The sequence below is a fragment of the Glandiceps talaboti genome, chromosome 21 (assembly GCF_964340395.1).
Source record: "Glandiceps talaboti chromosome 21, keGlaTala1.1, whole genome shotgun sequence".
NCBI classification, from domain to species: Eukaryota; Metazoa; Hemichordata; class Enteropneusta; family Spengelidae; genus Glandiceps; species Glandiceps talaboti.
The window spans coordinates 12,308,519-12,323,498 of NC_135569.1; the positions used below are offsets into that span (position 1 = coordinate 12,308,519).

A 14,980-nucleotide genomic window follows, 5' to 3' on the forward strand; every position below is an offset into this window, starting at 1 on the left:
AGACTCGCGTCTCTCCTTTAACTTTGACGCGTCTTCAACGACGGAAAATTTTACAGAATTCTTACTTTCTTCCGTGCTTCCATCAGATTGTCTGTTCAGGTTATTTTCCCCTTCTTGTAAGCGATTCTCCGATGAACTTCTAGACGTTACTTGTTCGTCACTAAAGCTACTGTTAGATTTAAGTATTCCTTTCGGAGAGTTGTCGCCCGACGACTTTAACTCGTCATTTGCACGTTGTTGAAAATCATCAGATTTATGAACACTAGATTTTCTCTCCCCACGCTTCCTCCTTTGTTTTTCCCTCCCCTCGCCGTCGTCGTCACCCCGTGTGTGCTTGGCCCCTTCTCTCGTTACTCCGTTCATCATACCAGTTGATAGTTCCGCTGCTGACTGTTTGTGGCTCGCTTTATGATAACCGTTAGTATATGTTTCGCTCCCATCTTCATACTCTTTTACACTTCTGTGTTTTCGCGACCTTTTGTCGTTCTTTTTCACCTCTGAGTAATATTCGTCTCCATCTTTTAAATTACCGTCGTCGTGTTCTTTCCGGCCCCTTCTCTCCTTCTTTGCTCTGTGTCTTTCTCGAATCTCTCTCTCATTGTTGTCATTACCATGAGCCTTCTCTCTTTCCTCTCTCGATTTCTGTGATTTTTTTCGTTTCTCCCTACGTTTTTCTCCACGTTCTGCACCATTATCCAAAGTATCATCTTCAACGGCGCCGCGTTCTCTTTCTTTTTTCTTCTTCCTACGTTTTTCTTTGCGTTTTTCCCTCCGTTCAGTATCATCACCTTTCGTGTACGATTCTATCACTATGGCTTCACCTTCACTCATACTTGACCGTCTGTAATACGGTCTATCTTCATCGGGCTCCCTTCGCGATTCTTCCGGGAGAACATAACTTTCAACTCCGACAACATGACTTCTGTTTCCGTCCTCGTGTTTCCTTTTTTCTTTCGATCTTTTCTTACCCTCTTTGTGTTTCTTGGGGACTTCAACTGTCGTGACAATGGCTTCTGCCGCGTCGCTATCCATCCTGAGAATGGGGTGTGAATATGAGTTGTAAACTACCAGCTAGAATTGGTGAGAATCACTCGTCAAGTGTCTTTATATTAAAATCCCTCTGTGCCGCAATAGTTCTGTTGAAAAAACGCACAAACAATACACTTTTAGTTCACTGTAAAGAAATAACTCATTAAGTAAAACCTACTTATTCTTTCGACTTTACATGCGTTTTATTTTTTTGTAAAAGGACGAACCTGAAAAGACAAGTACCTCGTTAATCTACATTCCTGTATTGATATATTAGCCACACAGAGAGTTCATCAAGTTTTATTGTAATACTTGAAATCCGTTTTTGTCGCCATGGTGTGTGAATCGACTCGAGAACAATGTAATCAACAAATGTGCGTACGGAAAACATGTCTTTGCGTCAGGAGTGACACAACTAAACCGAAATTACACGGTGCCAGACGTTCATAAAACAATAAATTGCGCAATGACTTTAAATATGTTGTTGTTTTCTGTAACTTTGTAGGGACAGTTTTTTAACTGTAGGACTAAAACAAACCGTTATAAAATATTTCAGTTATCCAAGTTCCTGTGTTTACGGTACAATTCTGTTCCCGAGGCGTGAAACTTACCCCTCACTACTGTAAGTAAGGTCAAATGTTATCCCCTGAGGCATTAGAGGTGACGCCATCGAAAAAGTAACACAACGTCAGTCATACCATTGAGACACTGGGTACTGATCAACCATGGCAGTAGAGGGGCATATAACGTTAACCCTATCAATTACATGTGATGATGAGTCTAAAATGCATAGTCTGTGTTTAGTAATATCAAAACCCCTACCTACCTACCTACCTACCTACTCACACAAACGCATGCACAGACAGACAGACAGACAGACAGACAGACAGACAGAGAGACATACACACACGCGCGCACGCACGCACACACACATACACACACACACACACACATACATACATACATACATACATACATACATACATACATACATACATACATACATACATACATACATACACACACACACACATACATACATACATACATACATACATACATACATACATACATACATACATACATACTTACATACATACATACATATGGTAACGGCTGTCTTTTGAGTACATAGAAATCAAAGGCGACAGTGGGACGGGCGAGTAAATATGCCCATCGCATTAAGTATGTAGTCACTTCTTTAGAAGATGCAATTATACACTGGTTATTGTACCGTTACCAAAAGCGACTTTGAAAGTGAAAAAAATGAATCAAGGTTGTTACGTAACTGTGTTTGTGTGTACTCCGAGGTTTCACTGATTCACGTTAAGGTAGGTATATACGCGAAGGTAAAACTGACCCCAGTGCGGTATGCCATTGTGCTATAGTTACCTGAGTTGATAGACAAATCTCCCGGCCACCTTGCTGTATGTGACCGGTTGATCTGAGGCCAAACAGAACACCTCTCTACAACTCTGTACTACCTCACACGACAATCTGTTCTAGGCCGTGCTTAATCGATGTACACTTCTAAACCCCAGGCGTCCCTTACAATACAAGACGACCCTTATCATGTGCTTATTTTCTCACAACATAATATCACAAATCACTGCTGGGGTATAATCATAAACCAGAATTAAAATGAAAAATATTAGAGTAATAATGCAAGGACGTTAAACCTTACATACCGTACTGTCATTTACGCTCGGGGACGTTTATATGATACCATGTAGTCATGGCAACGGTCGGCTGACGCAGATACACGTACAGATACGGCGATGAACGTTTCAAGATAGCACATACCTAAGACATACTGTTTATTACTATATGCCTAAAGGTGCTCATTAATGTTACGTAATCTTACAATTCTACCTAGCCTTTAACTGTGTCTGTAAAAGTCACTATTGGCGAGGCTCGTTAAAGGGATGGCTTCAGACATTGTGCAACTGCAGACATCAGACTGTGGCAAAATGAAACATGTTACAAACAGGAAAAGTAAATAACTACATTGGGTGGAAATAACACTTGACTCAGCACCTTGGAAGTACAGAGACTTGTATTACATTCTATCATTTGATAAGAACATAAAAGTTCACTTTTACTAACAAATTTTAAATTCCCTTGCCATTTCATGTACACACATAAAGAGGCCATAAAACTATTCTTATCGAACCATGGTGTGTACTATACATGTTACAAGTCTCGGCTGTTCCAACATGCTGAGCGAAGTGTTAATCCAATTAATTTGTTTACTTTCCCTGTATGTAACAGGTCCACGGTTTGATGTCAGCAGTTGTGTAGAATTGTAATCTATCGCTACCCAGGATAAATACGTATCACATATTGCCAGATGTCGTGAATGTTTCCTACCCCTCCAAGAAGCACAACGGACAGAGATAAATCAACAGACTAATGCTTGTACATACATACATACATACATACATACATACATACATACATACATACATACACACACACACACACACATACACACGCAGACCTCTGGCTCTTTTCACCTTATAAACTATATATAGATATTAATGCATCTTTATTCTTCTCAATATCACGGTAAACGTGATTGAAACCATGAAATAATCACGTGACTGAGATAGACTAGTAAATTCGAGGCATGGAATTTGTGTTTTACCTAGGTAAGAGACAACACCCCAAATAACTGATCAAGATCGATTTGTACATGAAATATAACAAGACAGAATGAATGATCATTTCCTTTGAACAAAATCATTATTTCATTTTTATTCTCCTAATGGTAATAAATAATCTTTCATCGCGTTCATAAAGAGCTTTTCTGCCCTGAGGAAAAGTGATTAATTCCAGAGATCGTAAATCCAATTTAAATTCGCCCGATTCATTAATATTTAATGTTTTTTTTACTTTGCATCAATATCATCAACTCATTCGGGAACGTCTGTCTTGAATACAAATATAGCCTTGTTATTATAATTTGTGTCTTCGATAATTTATCACTGGAATTGTCCCTGACGTCACAAGGTGACGTGGCTGTTACTATGGTTACATGATGCTAGAATGGTAACACAAAATTGTTATTTCGAATAACTACGATGTCTATTAATTAATCGCGTTTCAAGGAAATGAACGCAGTGTGGGGCACTTTTTTTTAATTTGTTTTAAATTTTTCATCTTTTTTTTTTTTACAGATAAACGCGGTTGACATTTACAAGAACACCACATCTAAAACATTGTCTGAATGTAAAATTAAACCATGCGTGGTTCTTCTCTTCTCGGCCAAGTGAGCACAGACCATGCATGGTTTTTTTCATTATTTTTTCGGAAACCAGTAACCCTGTTGGTTCATATAATATCTATATATAACTAAGTACATATTAAATAAATAAATAAATAAATAAATAAATGCTATATGTGTACACTGATGATGTGATTACCAATAGTGTTTATAGCGCACTGTAGTGACTATTCCGTTCGTTTTGCAGCTCGATATAATGGTATCAAACATCCTATAGGTACATGACATCAACCACTAGTGATAATTAGTATGATGGATTGAACCTACTGAAGCAGCTCAACAAAGCCTTAGCGAAAGATCTTGACCAGAAACACTTTACTGTTTATATATATATATATATATATATATGTGTGTGTGTGTGTGTGTGTGTGTGTGTGTGTGCATATGTACGCGTTTACAACAACAACAACAGTAACATCAACAACAACAACAACAACAACAACAACAACAACAACATATAAAATCTAAAAACATTCCACCAATCTAAAGTGACATCATCACAGAAGGTGGACAGTTAGATGTACATAACTTAGTACAAAGTACTTTCACACCTGAATTTACATATATTGAAGCTAACCTTTTAACACCTCTGGTTATACTCAACACCTCCAGTAAAATTTGAATCATTCTGTCATATCCAGTTAGACACTGAAGCACAAATGATTTGTTTGAAACTGTTTCTCAATCAAAAGTGGAAGAAGATATTTTGTGTATGAATACAAGTATATTAATTATTACGTTTGTTATCAATTCACTTATACACCGAATATGATTACTAGAAATCTTATCAGAATTATTATGACGTAATATAAATGTATGTGATCACTTTGTATACACCCAGTAATAGATCAATATTATCAGTGAGTCTATATTTTCTTATCAGGAGATATAGAGAATTACATAGTAGTGTACTCAATATAAAAACATGTACACCTGAACGGATCGATGGCCTGAGGCACTGAGCTATATTCTAAACACCATTTTAGGAAGTTAAGAGAGACGTAGTGTAAACCACTTAGAAAACGACTTCTACCCTAGGCTATGATAAGCGTCATAGACGTACACACTTTTCGCAAGGTGCAAGCTTGTCTAAACTCCATTTTATTTTATTTTAAAGGAGATCAAATCTGAAAAGGGGACACTGTGAAACAATCGTAGAGGAATACATGGCTACTACGTATACTGGGTGAAATCATTCGGAACGTGTACTTATTAGATATCATTGTCTCCAATAGTTGTAATTGTTCTGTCAAGTAATATACGAGTGACTTAAGGGGCCTTGTCACTACTTCCCTATCGACTCGTAGAACAAAATCCTTAGGTTACACAAGTATTTGCCGGTTGAAATACAGGGGAATAAGATAATTATGCACCCAGGCAAAATTCATGAAAAATCCGGTGACTTGGAACGATTTTACTCATGTGTCGAGCACCACAGAATCAAGTTTTCGTGACGTCGCACAATGTATGTTGAACCTATATTTTTTGTTCGAACGCATTCAACCGAGATTGTATGTGGTAAGATGCGGAAAACGTAACAACTATATTGCAGACCCCTGTAGATAGTGATCTGAGGTCACGTGGACATTTCGCAGCATTTGGTCTGTTGCTGATAGGTATTTTAATCACGATGCAAATAAAGCGTAATTTTAAACCTCCAAATGGTCAGAGAGCTCGAGTCGTTCAGGATTGCTATAACATTACCAACGTGTTAACATATTAACGAAGCTTATTTTGTGAGCCTAACAGCCTTTCTGTCGCCAATATATCACGATGACAATGGCGATGTTACAATTAGCACATTGACTCGGAAACTCAACATGCAGTTTATGTTTCAGTGTAATTTCGAACACCATATCTGTCAGAGATGCTGTAATCATTCCGACATTAATCTTGATAAACTATACATCTGTGCATGTCTTGTTGACCATGACTGGAAGCCATATTGCTACTCTAATCTGATCGAAGTATTTAGAGAGTTAGAATATATTATTTCTTTTACGTTACTGTTTCCATGGAAACAGATTTATTTTCTTGTAGTAACAGTACACGTGCTGCATCACGGTCACGTACCAGTGCGTATCATCCTTGGGCTTTCATGTTCTAAATACACATTTTAGTTTCAGCCTTCTCGTTGTCGCGGTGAGTGCAATGTAAATGACATTCTCAGGACAACTATTCAACTGCAGCTCTCGAGTGAGACTGGTGGTGTGAAAGGTCACCACACAATCACACAAAGACGGGAGCACTGGGAACGTTACAATCCAAAATATATGTACAAATTTATCAATGCCTACTTTGCTTGAAAAAATATACAGAAATCGTTCTTCTCTAATCAGCCGTGAAAGAGGGACAAGAGGGACTACACCTAGAAAGGGGGTTTTAAAAGTAAACAAAATATCCGTGACCATATTGAATCAAAGTGTTGTTTTTTTCTTGAGCAGTTTGATTCGGCAGGTGTCATTTTGGTATGGTTTAATCCCACTAGGAGTGTCTTGTTGTATGGTTTATTGTACTTTAAAGATTAATGAGCCGATCTGAGTTTTGCCTCGAGCCTTCAGTCCTTAGATTAGCATATTTACATAGGCGCATGTTCGTTCACATACTTATTTGAGAGATTTGACTTGATGTAGATATAATGAAAATCACGAGACCTGAAGCAAAATGTCGTCTGGATCGATAAAAATCTTACAAACATTGCTACATTGTATCATCTGGATCTACAAAAAGTTACCCACATTGCTACATTTTATCGTCTGCTCATAAATATCTGTGTTGGTAAGATTTTGTTTCACCAGAAGATGAAAAGCGGTAAGGTTGTTATTGAGTCAGATGATAAAATGTAGCACTCACGGTTGTTGATAAGAACGCTGTTGAGCCAGACAATAAAATGTAACAATGTTGGTAAGATTTTTGTTGAGCCAGACGTCATTTTGTTTCAGGTCAGTTAATTTTATTGTATCTTTGAGCTTTGTGTGACAATACTATATGTATCAAGAACACGACAAATACATGCATGGTAGAATATTCACTATTTTGACCCGATAAGGGTAAATGAATCGCGACAATCACAAGTCAACAGTTCTGTTTCGTATTCATTTGGGGAAATGAACATTTGGATATAAGCCCGTGGGCAATAGTTTGTCCCGGATCACTGGACAACACATGTAGTTTAGCAAGTAGACAACAGCCGCTAGCAGAAACAGAAACAGCGCGGAATACTCGCACACAGTTACAGTTTATTGTTTATTAACGATGCACAGTAAGGTAAAAATAGAGAGTCGATTTTACGACTAAAGTGTCACTTCTAAGAGAGCTTGCCCCATCAATTGGTGAATCATTAGCTTTAGTAAACACCATCCATCACCGTTTGTAAATCGTCATTTATCCAATCTGAAATTTTCTCAACAGTATAAACCAATCGGTCTTGATAGTGGTTTTATGTTTGTGAGAATATTTTGCCATGGTACTATACATCGTTGTGTCTCTTTTTGAGATTTTTTTTCTGTGTGAGTTGTCATTTGAATTAAATTACTAGTTAGTGGTATGACTAACGTGTTTCCTATTCATATTCTGTTGATTTGGTTTCTAGGCGTTGCTTTATGATTCAACAAATCGACTTCTTTTATTAATAGTGTTTTTTAAAGTCATACACCCTAGGGTGTTCACTCCAACGGCTACGTTAAACACGTGCATTGTTTAGCTATAGTAAACCCATCATTGCTTCATTCAGTGGCTAATAGTCCTTCAAAGACCACCGTACGACGTACACACCTTGACTTGTGAGACAGTTCACAGAAGTCCGTGCTATCGACACCTCCTTGAGATGAAAGAGGAAAACTGTCTTTTTTACGGACTTAACAACATCATGTTTTCAATTCTGAATTACAGATAAAAGACTCTACTGAAGTGCGAAAAATGTGGATAAAATCTCGTTTAGATGTACAATTTGCTCTAGTAGTAGATAATACACTTTTAGCTTTGGAGTGATAGGTTATTATAACTGCATTCATATTTTCCATTGACTCAATAAAAAATACCTCTCGGCAGCGTGTCTTGAACAAATATCGTAAAAAGGTCTGGTTTTACGACAATTGTTAACTGGTACAAAAATTCTTTGATTACGGTACACCCTGTCCTATTTATGACAAAACAAAATGAAAGCTTAAGACATAATGTACAACTAAAAGCAGGTTACTTGAAACACTTTCTAGGGCAGAGAACGCTATTAGACATAGCAATTGTCACCCACTTAGAATTCAGTAAATTCTTTCAATAAAGGTAACGATCGATTTATTACGAAAGGTATACAGCTAATTACCCTGTCTGCATGACCCTACGATGAAAGGTCTGGTAGTCATAGCAACAGTAGACGCGATACATTCGATAAGTGATCACTAAGGCGTAAAGCGCCAACAAATATTTAGGCGCCACTGCATGCTGGGCGAGAAGGATTTTTGTTTTTATCCTGGCCCAGGTTTTTTTTTAATGACTTGATAAGAATACGGTTTCAGGCACATATTGTATTTGCTTAGGACCATCAACACTAGGATATAATTTACAAGTGGTGATTAAATATTTTTTTTACATTTTTAATCCCCAAGATCTATTTCCGAATCAATAACAATGGAATAGTCAACACCATTCACTTTATGCTTTAAGCATAGACCCTACACCAACTATGCTTTAAGCTTTCTCGTTGTTGCTGTTGGTGGCAGTGTTAATGTTGCTGTTGTTGTTGTTGTTGTTGTCGTCGTCGTCGATGTTGTTGTTGTTGGTGGTGGTGATGCTGTTGTTGTTGTTGTTGTTGTTATTATTATTATTATTATTATTATTATTATTATTGATGTTGTTGATGAATTTCCTTTTCTGACGATTCTGCTTTCAGTTGTAATTTCAGGGTATACCCAAAAATTACGTCATCAAATCCTTCAATAAATGGCTAATAGTCAGTACGGTGACAGTTTGTTCTTTTGCTAATGATACTAAACATGCTTCGGTATGTAAGTAGCGTAAAATAGTAATTCTTCAATTGCAGGTGGGAGAAAATAACACAGAAAGACGCTATATGCTCTCGACTGTACCCCTTTAATTTGTATTTCGATATTCTGACTTGTGTTTCAAGAGTTCTGTTTTCAATATCCTGCTGTATATGATTGGTATTTTAAAAATCGAATCTGGTGTTTGAAATTTTAAAGTTGGACTAGCTGTGACTGGAGTATTATTTTTAGACCAAACAACCAACAATATACTCACTAAAAATGTTAAAATACAAATAATTAGTCATTACATGGTGATTGGATGTCGACGTCATCCATAAGTAGTACAGGTTGAAATCATGATCGCATCGGGTCACTGAATTTTAGGTGCGGACCCCAAAATCACAATTTGATTGAAATTATTGTACCATACTATGTGTACACACATACATTCAGTCACAGGTGATTCAATACTGTTCAGGGTTTACAATATTACAAGTTGTTGTATCTTAGAAAGTAGTTTCAACAAACGTTTCATTTTCAGCTTTTAATACAACCCAAATATGAAACGACGTTAGAAATGTCATTTGCACATAGTGAATTTCACAATACTGCTCAACTTTTCTGTTTGATACAACAACACAGACCCCAATAACAAACTGCATATACCACACTTCAATAGCAAGATCACATTGTTTGCAACATTCACTGAGTACAAGCATATTGCAACTCCATGCAGACATTTGGGCGCCAATTTTTTTCTATAAGTATACACACACCCGACGAAGGGCGCGTAAAATGTTCTCTGCGGTGTTCATTTGATGTCTGTATGGTGGTATGTGTAGTCCATTTCAATTTATTTAGATAAAATGTAGCAAGAAACTGAACTCATCCACTCTTGTTATTTTAAAGTGTAGCATGTCCAGTTTTTTATTGGTTTCTCTGTGATTGTAACAAACAGAAAAACTGAGCTGTATTATGAAATTTGCTGTATAATCAGAAGTAGGGATCTTTTTTAAAAAAAATAAATTCTCACGAGCTTTTTAAATTGAAAAATCGAGATGAAGGCCAATATTGGCGCAGCAGTTATAATGGCAACGTTGTTTGCTTTTGATTGATTTTCTCGTTTGCACACAGACTAATTTATTGCCTTAGCTAGTCGTAATTGACAATTTCATTGTTGGGTTTAGGTCATTTAAAAATACTCAGCTGTTCGTGTTAAGCAATCTGAGGCTACTAGATCTCGTTTGCATACTCGTCTACTCGCCTTCGATACTTGTAATCTCTCTCTCTCTCTCTCTCACACACACACACACACACACACACACACACAGACAGACAGACAGACAGACAGACAGACAGACAGACAGACAGACAGACAGACAACAAAACATACACACTGCATTGTAGTTATTTACCTTTGTACGCAACTACAATGAAAGCCAGGTGAGTTAAAATAATAAACCATTGTCTTGCTCGACCACGACACAACAAATATACACACTGCATTGTAGTTATTTCCCTTTGCACGCAACTACAATGGAAGCCAGGTGAATTAAAATAATAAACCATTGTCTTGCTCGACCAGAATCTCACTAATCTTGCTACATGCTATTGTCTTGTTCGACAATGTCTTACTGACGTGGCCAAATCTTATCATCTGCCTCCACTAACTATAAACATAACATCGTCTGGCACAACAAAACATGAAGCACACTTGCTACATATTATCCATTGATACTTCCGAAAATACACAAAGATACTAGTAATACATTGTGGTCGCTCATGATTTAGCAATGATGGTAACACTTTTGTCACAACAGACAATGAAAGAAGAAAATGTGGCGCCAGGTATGACGCGGCAGCAATGTCAGTAAGAATTTTTCGCGCCAGACGATACAATGTACCAAAGTTAGCAAGATTTTTTCTGTCAGACGATAAAATGTAGCAGTGTTAGCAAGATTTTGGTTGAGCAAGGTTATGTTTTGTTTCAAGTCAAAGGGATAGATTAATAAATGTGTAAAATAACTCTAATGAACACTTACCTGATTTGAATGTACGAGCCTCTAATGATGGTACGAAACGTAAAATGATCAGATATCCATTCACTGTAGGTAGAAACAGTTATAATTTCAATGACATGAAATCACGGTTTGGTTTTAACTCGTAAAAGGCTTTCCAGATATCTAGCAGTTTAACTTGATAACAGACAAAGATTCCGCTAGTATCACCTCTCTATACCGTCGCAAGAATTGTGAGTAATTCAACGGATGCACCATATATATGTGTACTGATATGACCCCGGTACTATTGTTTTTCAGTGGAGACTTTCAATTGCAATTGTCATTTGGCCATATATAGGAAACACAAACAATTTATATTGGCAATATTAAACTCTGCGCGGTCCCGAGATGTAGGCCTAATCGCTTTGAAATTAAAAAAAAATTCAATGGCTACAACAATATCGAGTTGTGTAGGTATACGGTGGGCGTCGTCTTGGAGAACAGTGAACAATACAAAGACATGCACTTAGAACGTCGTGTTGACTTGTTTACATCCTTCCAATTGACGTTATTAGATACAACGTGCATCTTTGAACTACCGCAGCTATATCCTCGACTGCATTTACGAGACGATATTTTCAAAAGAGGCATGGCCGGATGCGCACGTCTAAGAATCGCTGATGAGAATGTATTATTTTGGACGCCATAACAATAAAACGCATTACGGATATTGAATTCAATTCAGTGTCTTCCCAACACGATAACCACAATACATGTCCTTGTACTTATATCTATCCTATTATCGTCATTACCTTTGTTTCGAGATGAGATTCAGGAAACAGCGGCTTTTGGCATCGATGTAACAGCAAACAGAGAGAATGAATACCACTAGTAGCTCCTACCGATTAGCCTGGAGACGTTACCGTAGTTAAATTCACCTTCAGAAGAGAGGTTTTGAATTTTAACACACGCAATTCATGAATAAGACTCCCTAGCTTGACAATTGTACATCAAAATTACTCACGCATTAAATTTCCCTGGAGAAAAGACTTACAGGATACTGTGAAAACAAACAGACAATAGCCGAAATGTTAAGTAAGGTCACCACCAGGAAATACATAGAAACAATTCAAAACACATTCACGCTTTTACTGTTTCTACCGTACTATTAAAAAGTCGAATTGTAAGATAATGCTGTACGAATCATTTTAGCGGAGTTGAGGGGTATCACATTATGCTTGCTTTTATTGTTGTCGATATAGGGTGCTCCCTACCGTTGGTGACACAGAATGACTCACGGGTTAAGCTTCGATAAATTTCACTACAGATCGACGAAATTGGCATGAACAAAGTGAAACAAGTACACGCACGCACCACTGCGAAAACATGAGTGTGTATATTTACTTGATGAGATCGCCTAAAATGACGACGTGTGTTATTGTACATGTGCATGTATACACTAATTCTCCACTTGTACATGGTAGCACACAACAACTCAGGCAGGCAGGCAAACAGGCAGACCGACAGACAGACAGACAATGGCAGGCATGCAAGCGCACGCACAACGAACGAAGAAATACAGACTACACTTGCACAAGTACACCGTCAGACACAGGCGCACGACACCGTATACCATACATACATACATACATACATACATACATACATACATACATACATACATACATACATACATACATACATACATAGGAGCTCGGGGTAAACACTGACGTTCGGTGACAGACGGACGAACTGAGTTTCAGGTTGTTTTCGGCATTAACAACTGATTTCTCATTTCTTGTTTAAAAATACGACTTTTGCTAGTGAAAGGCCAACATTAGACTCTTCGATTTCAATTTTAATCGCTGCAGGTGTCATAGCTATTACAATGACTTGGATATTGGAATATAAGGTAACACAGACTTGAATTAACGTCGCCACAATAGGTGAATTTGAAATAGGAGTCAAGTCTGACCTTTGACACGCGATGCTTCTATCTTTAACCGTTGTCTTTCTTTCTCCGCTCAATGTACCACTCTCAGCGGTGACTATTCTTGCTTTTTACATTTGAACCGTGACTAGATTTCACTGTTCATCGGCACTGTAAACGATACGTGTCGTTACCCGGATATTTACGTTATTATGTGTCGTTACGGTACCCAGTAAACACAATACAATGTGTAAAAACATTCAATTTCTCCGTAGACTCATATAGTACCTTCAATCGAGTAATTTGTAAACCAACAACAGACAACGTGTAGACTTCTATGGATAAAATTAATTTCCTGACAATATTCTAGAACCAAAGTCTATGGTCTTTTCTTGCCTCTTGGCACGTTTCAACTTTATTTTAGGCTGGAATCAAAGAGACAAACTATCATGTGTCAACGCAAGGCAGCACTGCTCAACAACATCAAATAAACATTTCCCGCGAAAATAATGTGATAAAAATTGATGTTCTTCAGTAAATTTTTTGTACACGTCAACTTTATTTTAGGCTCAGATCAAAGATGAATTCATTATTTTGTTAATAAATGTCAGAATTTGCGGTAAGAATGACACACTTACCAAAATTTCAATGAAAATAACGTGGAGTTTTACAATATACTAAGTACCTAATGGCTGTACATTATACATCTTATAGGGCACTCGCAGTCAAGGATTTGGCCTGTCTGGTTTGCCGCTGAGTACATAGTTTCGACACGATAAAAAAATAAAGCACTGGCACAAAGTACTAGAGCTATTGTTTTGCCACGCAGACGACACAAATTCTCGGTACCACAAATAGAATATTACTCCCTAGGCGCATCATAAAAATAACGAACATTCGATTTCTTGGTCGACCCCATAACTTCCGCTTCATGCGCTTCACATGCATTACTATATAGGCGGGCGTGAAAATTAGTGGACCTGCTTGTTTTATTTTGACCCTTTAGCTAGCATGAAGTGCAGGTACCGAGAATTGAGTCATATTGCAACGTCAATATTTTAAAGGCCAGAGATTCAATCCTAGGTATTCGTATCAGTTTACATAGGATCATGATCCATGATTCCTTTTGTTCTGGACTGAGTTTTTCTATAATAGCTCTCTACCAGACAAGAGTTTTTCACACCAAAATTTAAATCCTAATTCGAGCTTGGTCCTTAATTTGTTGAATTTTGGCAATTCCAGTAAAGAAACGTGAAATGGTGAGTCAGAACTCTTTTTGTGTGTGTTTTCGAAAAAAAAATTAGGAATAAGGTGTGAAGATTCCAAACGTGTTAGACCTTGCTGAGTGAGCCTAGTCAAGTGTGTCCGTTTCTTTGTCAATGGAGTAAATGTTATAAAATTTAATGGAACTTTTTAGTACTTGGTACACAGCCGACGTTCTATTGAGTCAAACGGACAATTTAACTTCGTGTGAGATACTAACTATGTTCATAAAATAGAAAGTGGTCAATTAATGGACAGTTCTGTCACAGATTCGACTACTTAAAAGCGACAGTCTGCAATGTATAACGTCCCAACTTTGTCTTCTGTACGTGTCACGTCTACAGACTACAACTTTGAGATACAATGCACACTAAGGCGAGTGTAGAGGAAAATCTGTCTTGGCACAGTTAAGTGTGATATGGGTGGTCAAATACTAGTATATGTTTAAGAGACTTGAAACCGTCACTGTTGAGTCGCTTCAAATTAATTG

The 14,980-nt window shown here is 37.5% G+C and overlaps 1 protein-coding gene across 2 annotated transcripts in view; it reads right to left on the reverse strand.

The window, feature by feature from the left end:
* LOC144451419 (uncharacterized) overlaps positions 1–13,312 on the reverse strand; it is a 15,233-nt gene extending 1,921 nt beyond the window's left edge. Inside the window, exons 1-4 of one of the 2 annotated variants that reach the window (XM_078142252.1) lie at positions 13,273–13,312; positions 12,110–12,235; positions 11,340–11,402; positions 1–1,136 (exon numbers count right to left, since the gene is read on the reverse strand). The exon at positions 1–1,136 is cut by the window's left edge and continues 1,921 nt beyond it. In XM_078142252.1, coding sequence (XP_077998378.1) covers positions 1–1,032 — 1,032 coding nt within the window. In that variant the 5' untranslated portion in view covers positions 1,033–1,136; positions 11,340–11,402; positions 12,110–12,235; positions 13,273–13,312. Of the gene's footprint in view, positions 1,137–2,421; positions 2,443–11,339; positions 11,403–12,109; positions 12,236–13,272 lie in introns of those variants that run through there. The other variant, XM_078142253.1, reaches the window with a different exon arrangement.
* Between the last annotated feature and the right edge of the window lie 1,668 nt (positions 13,313–14,980).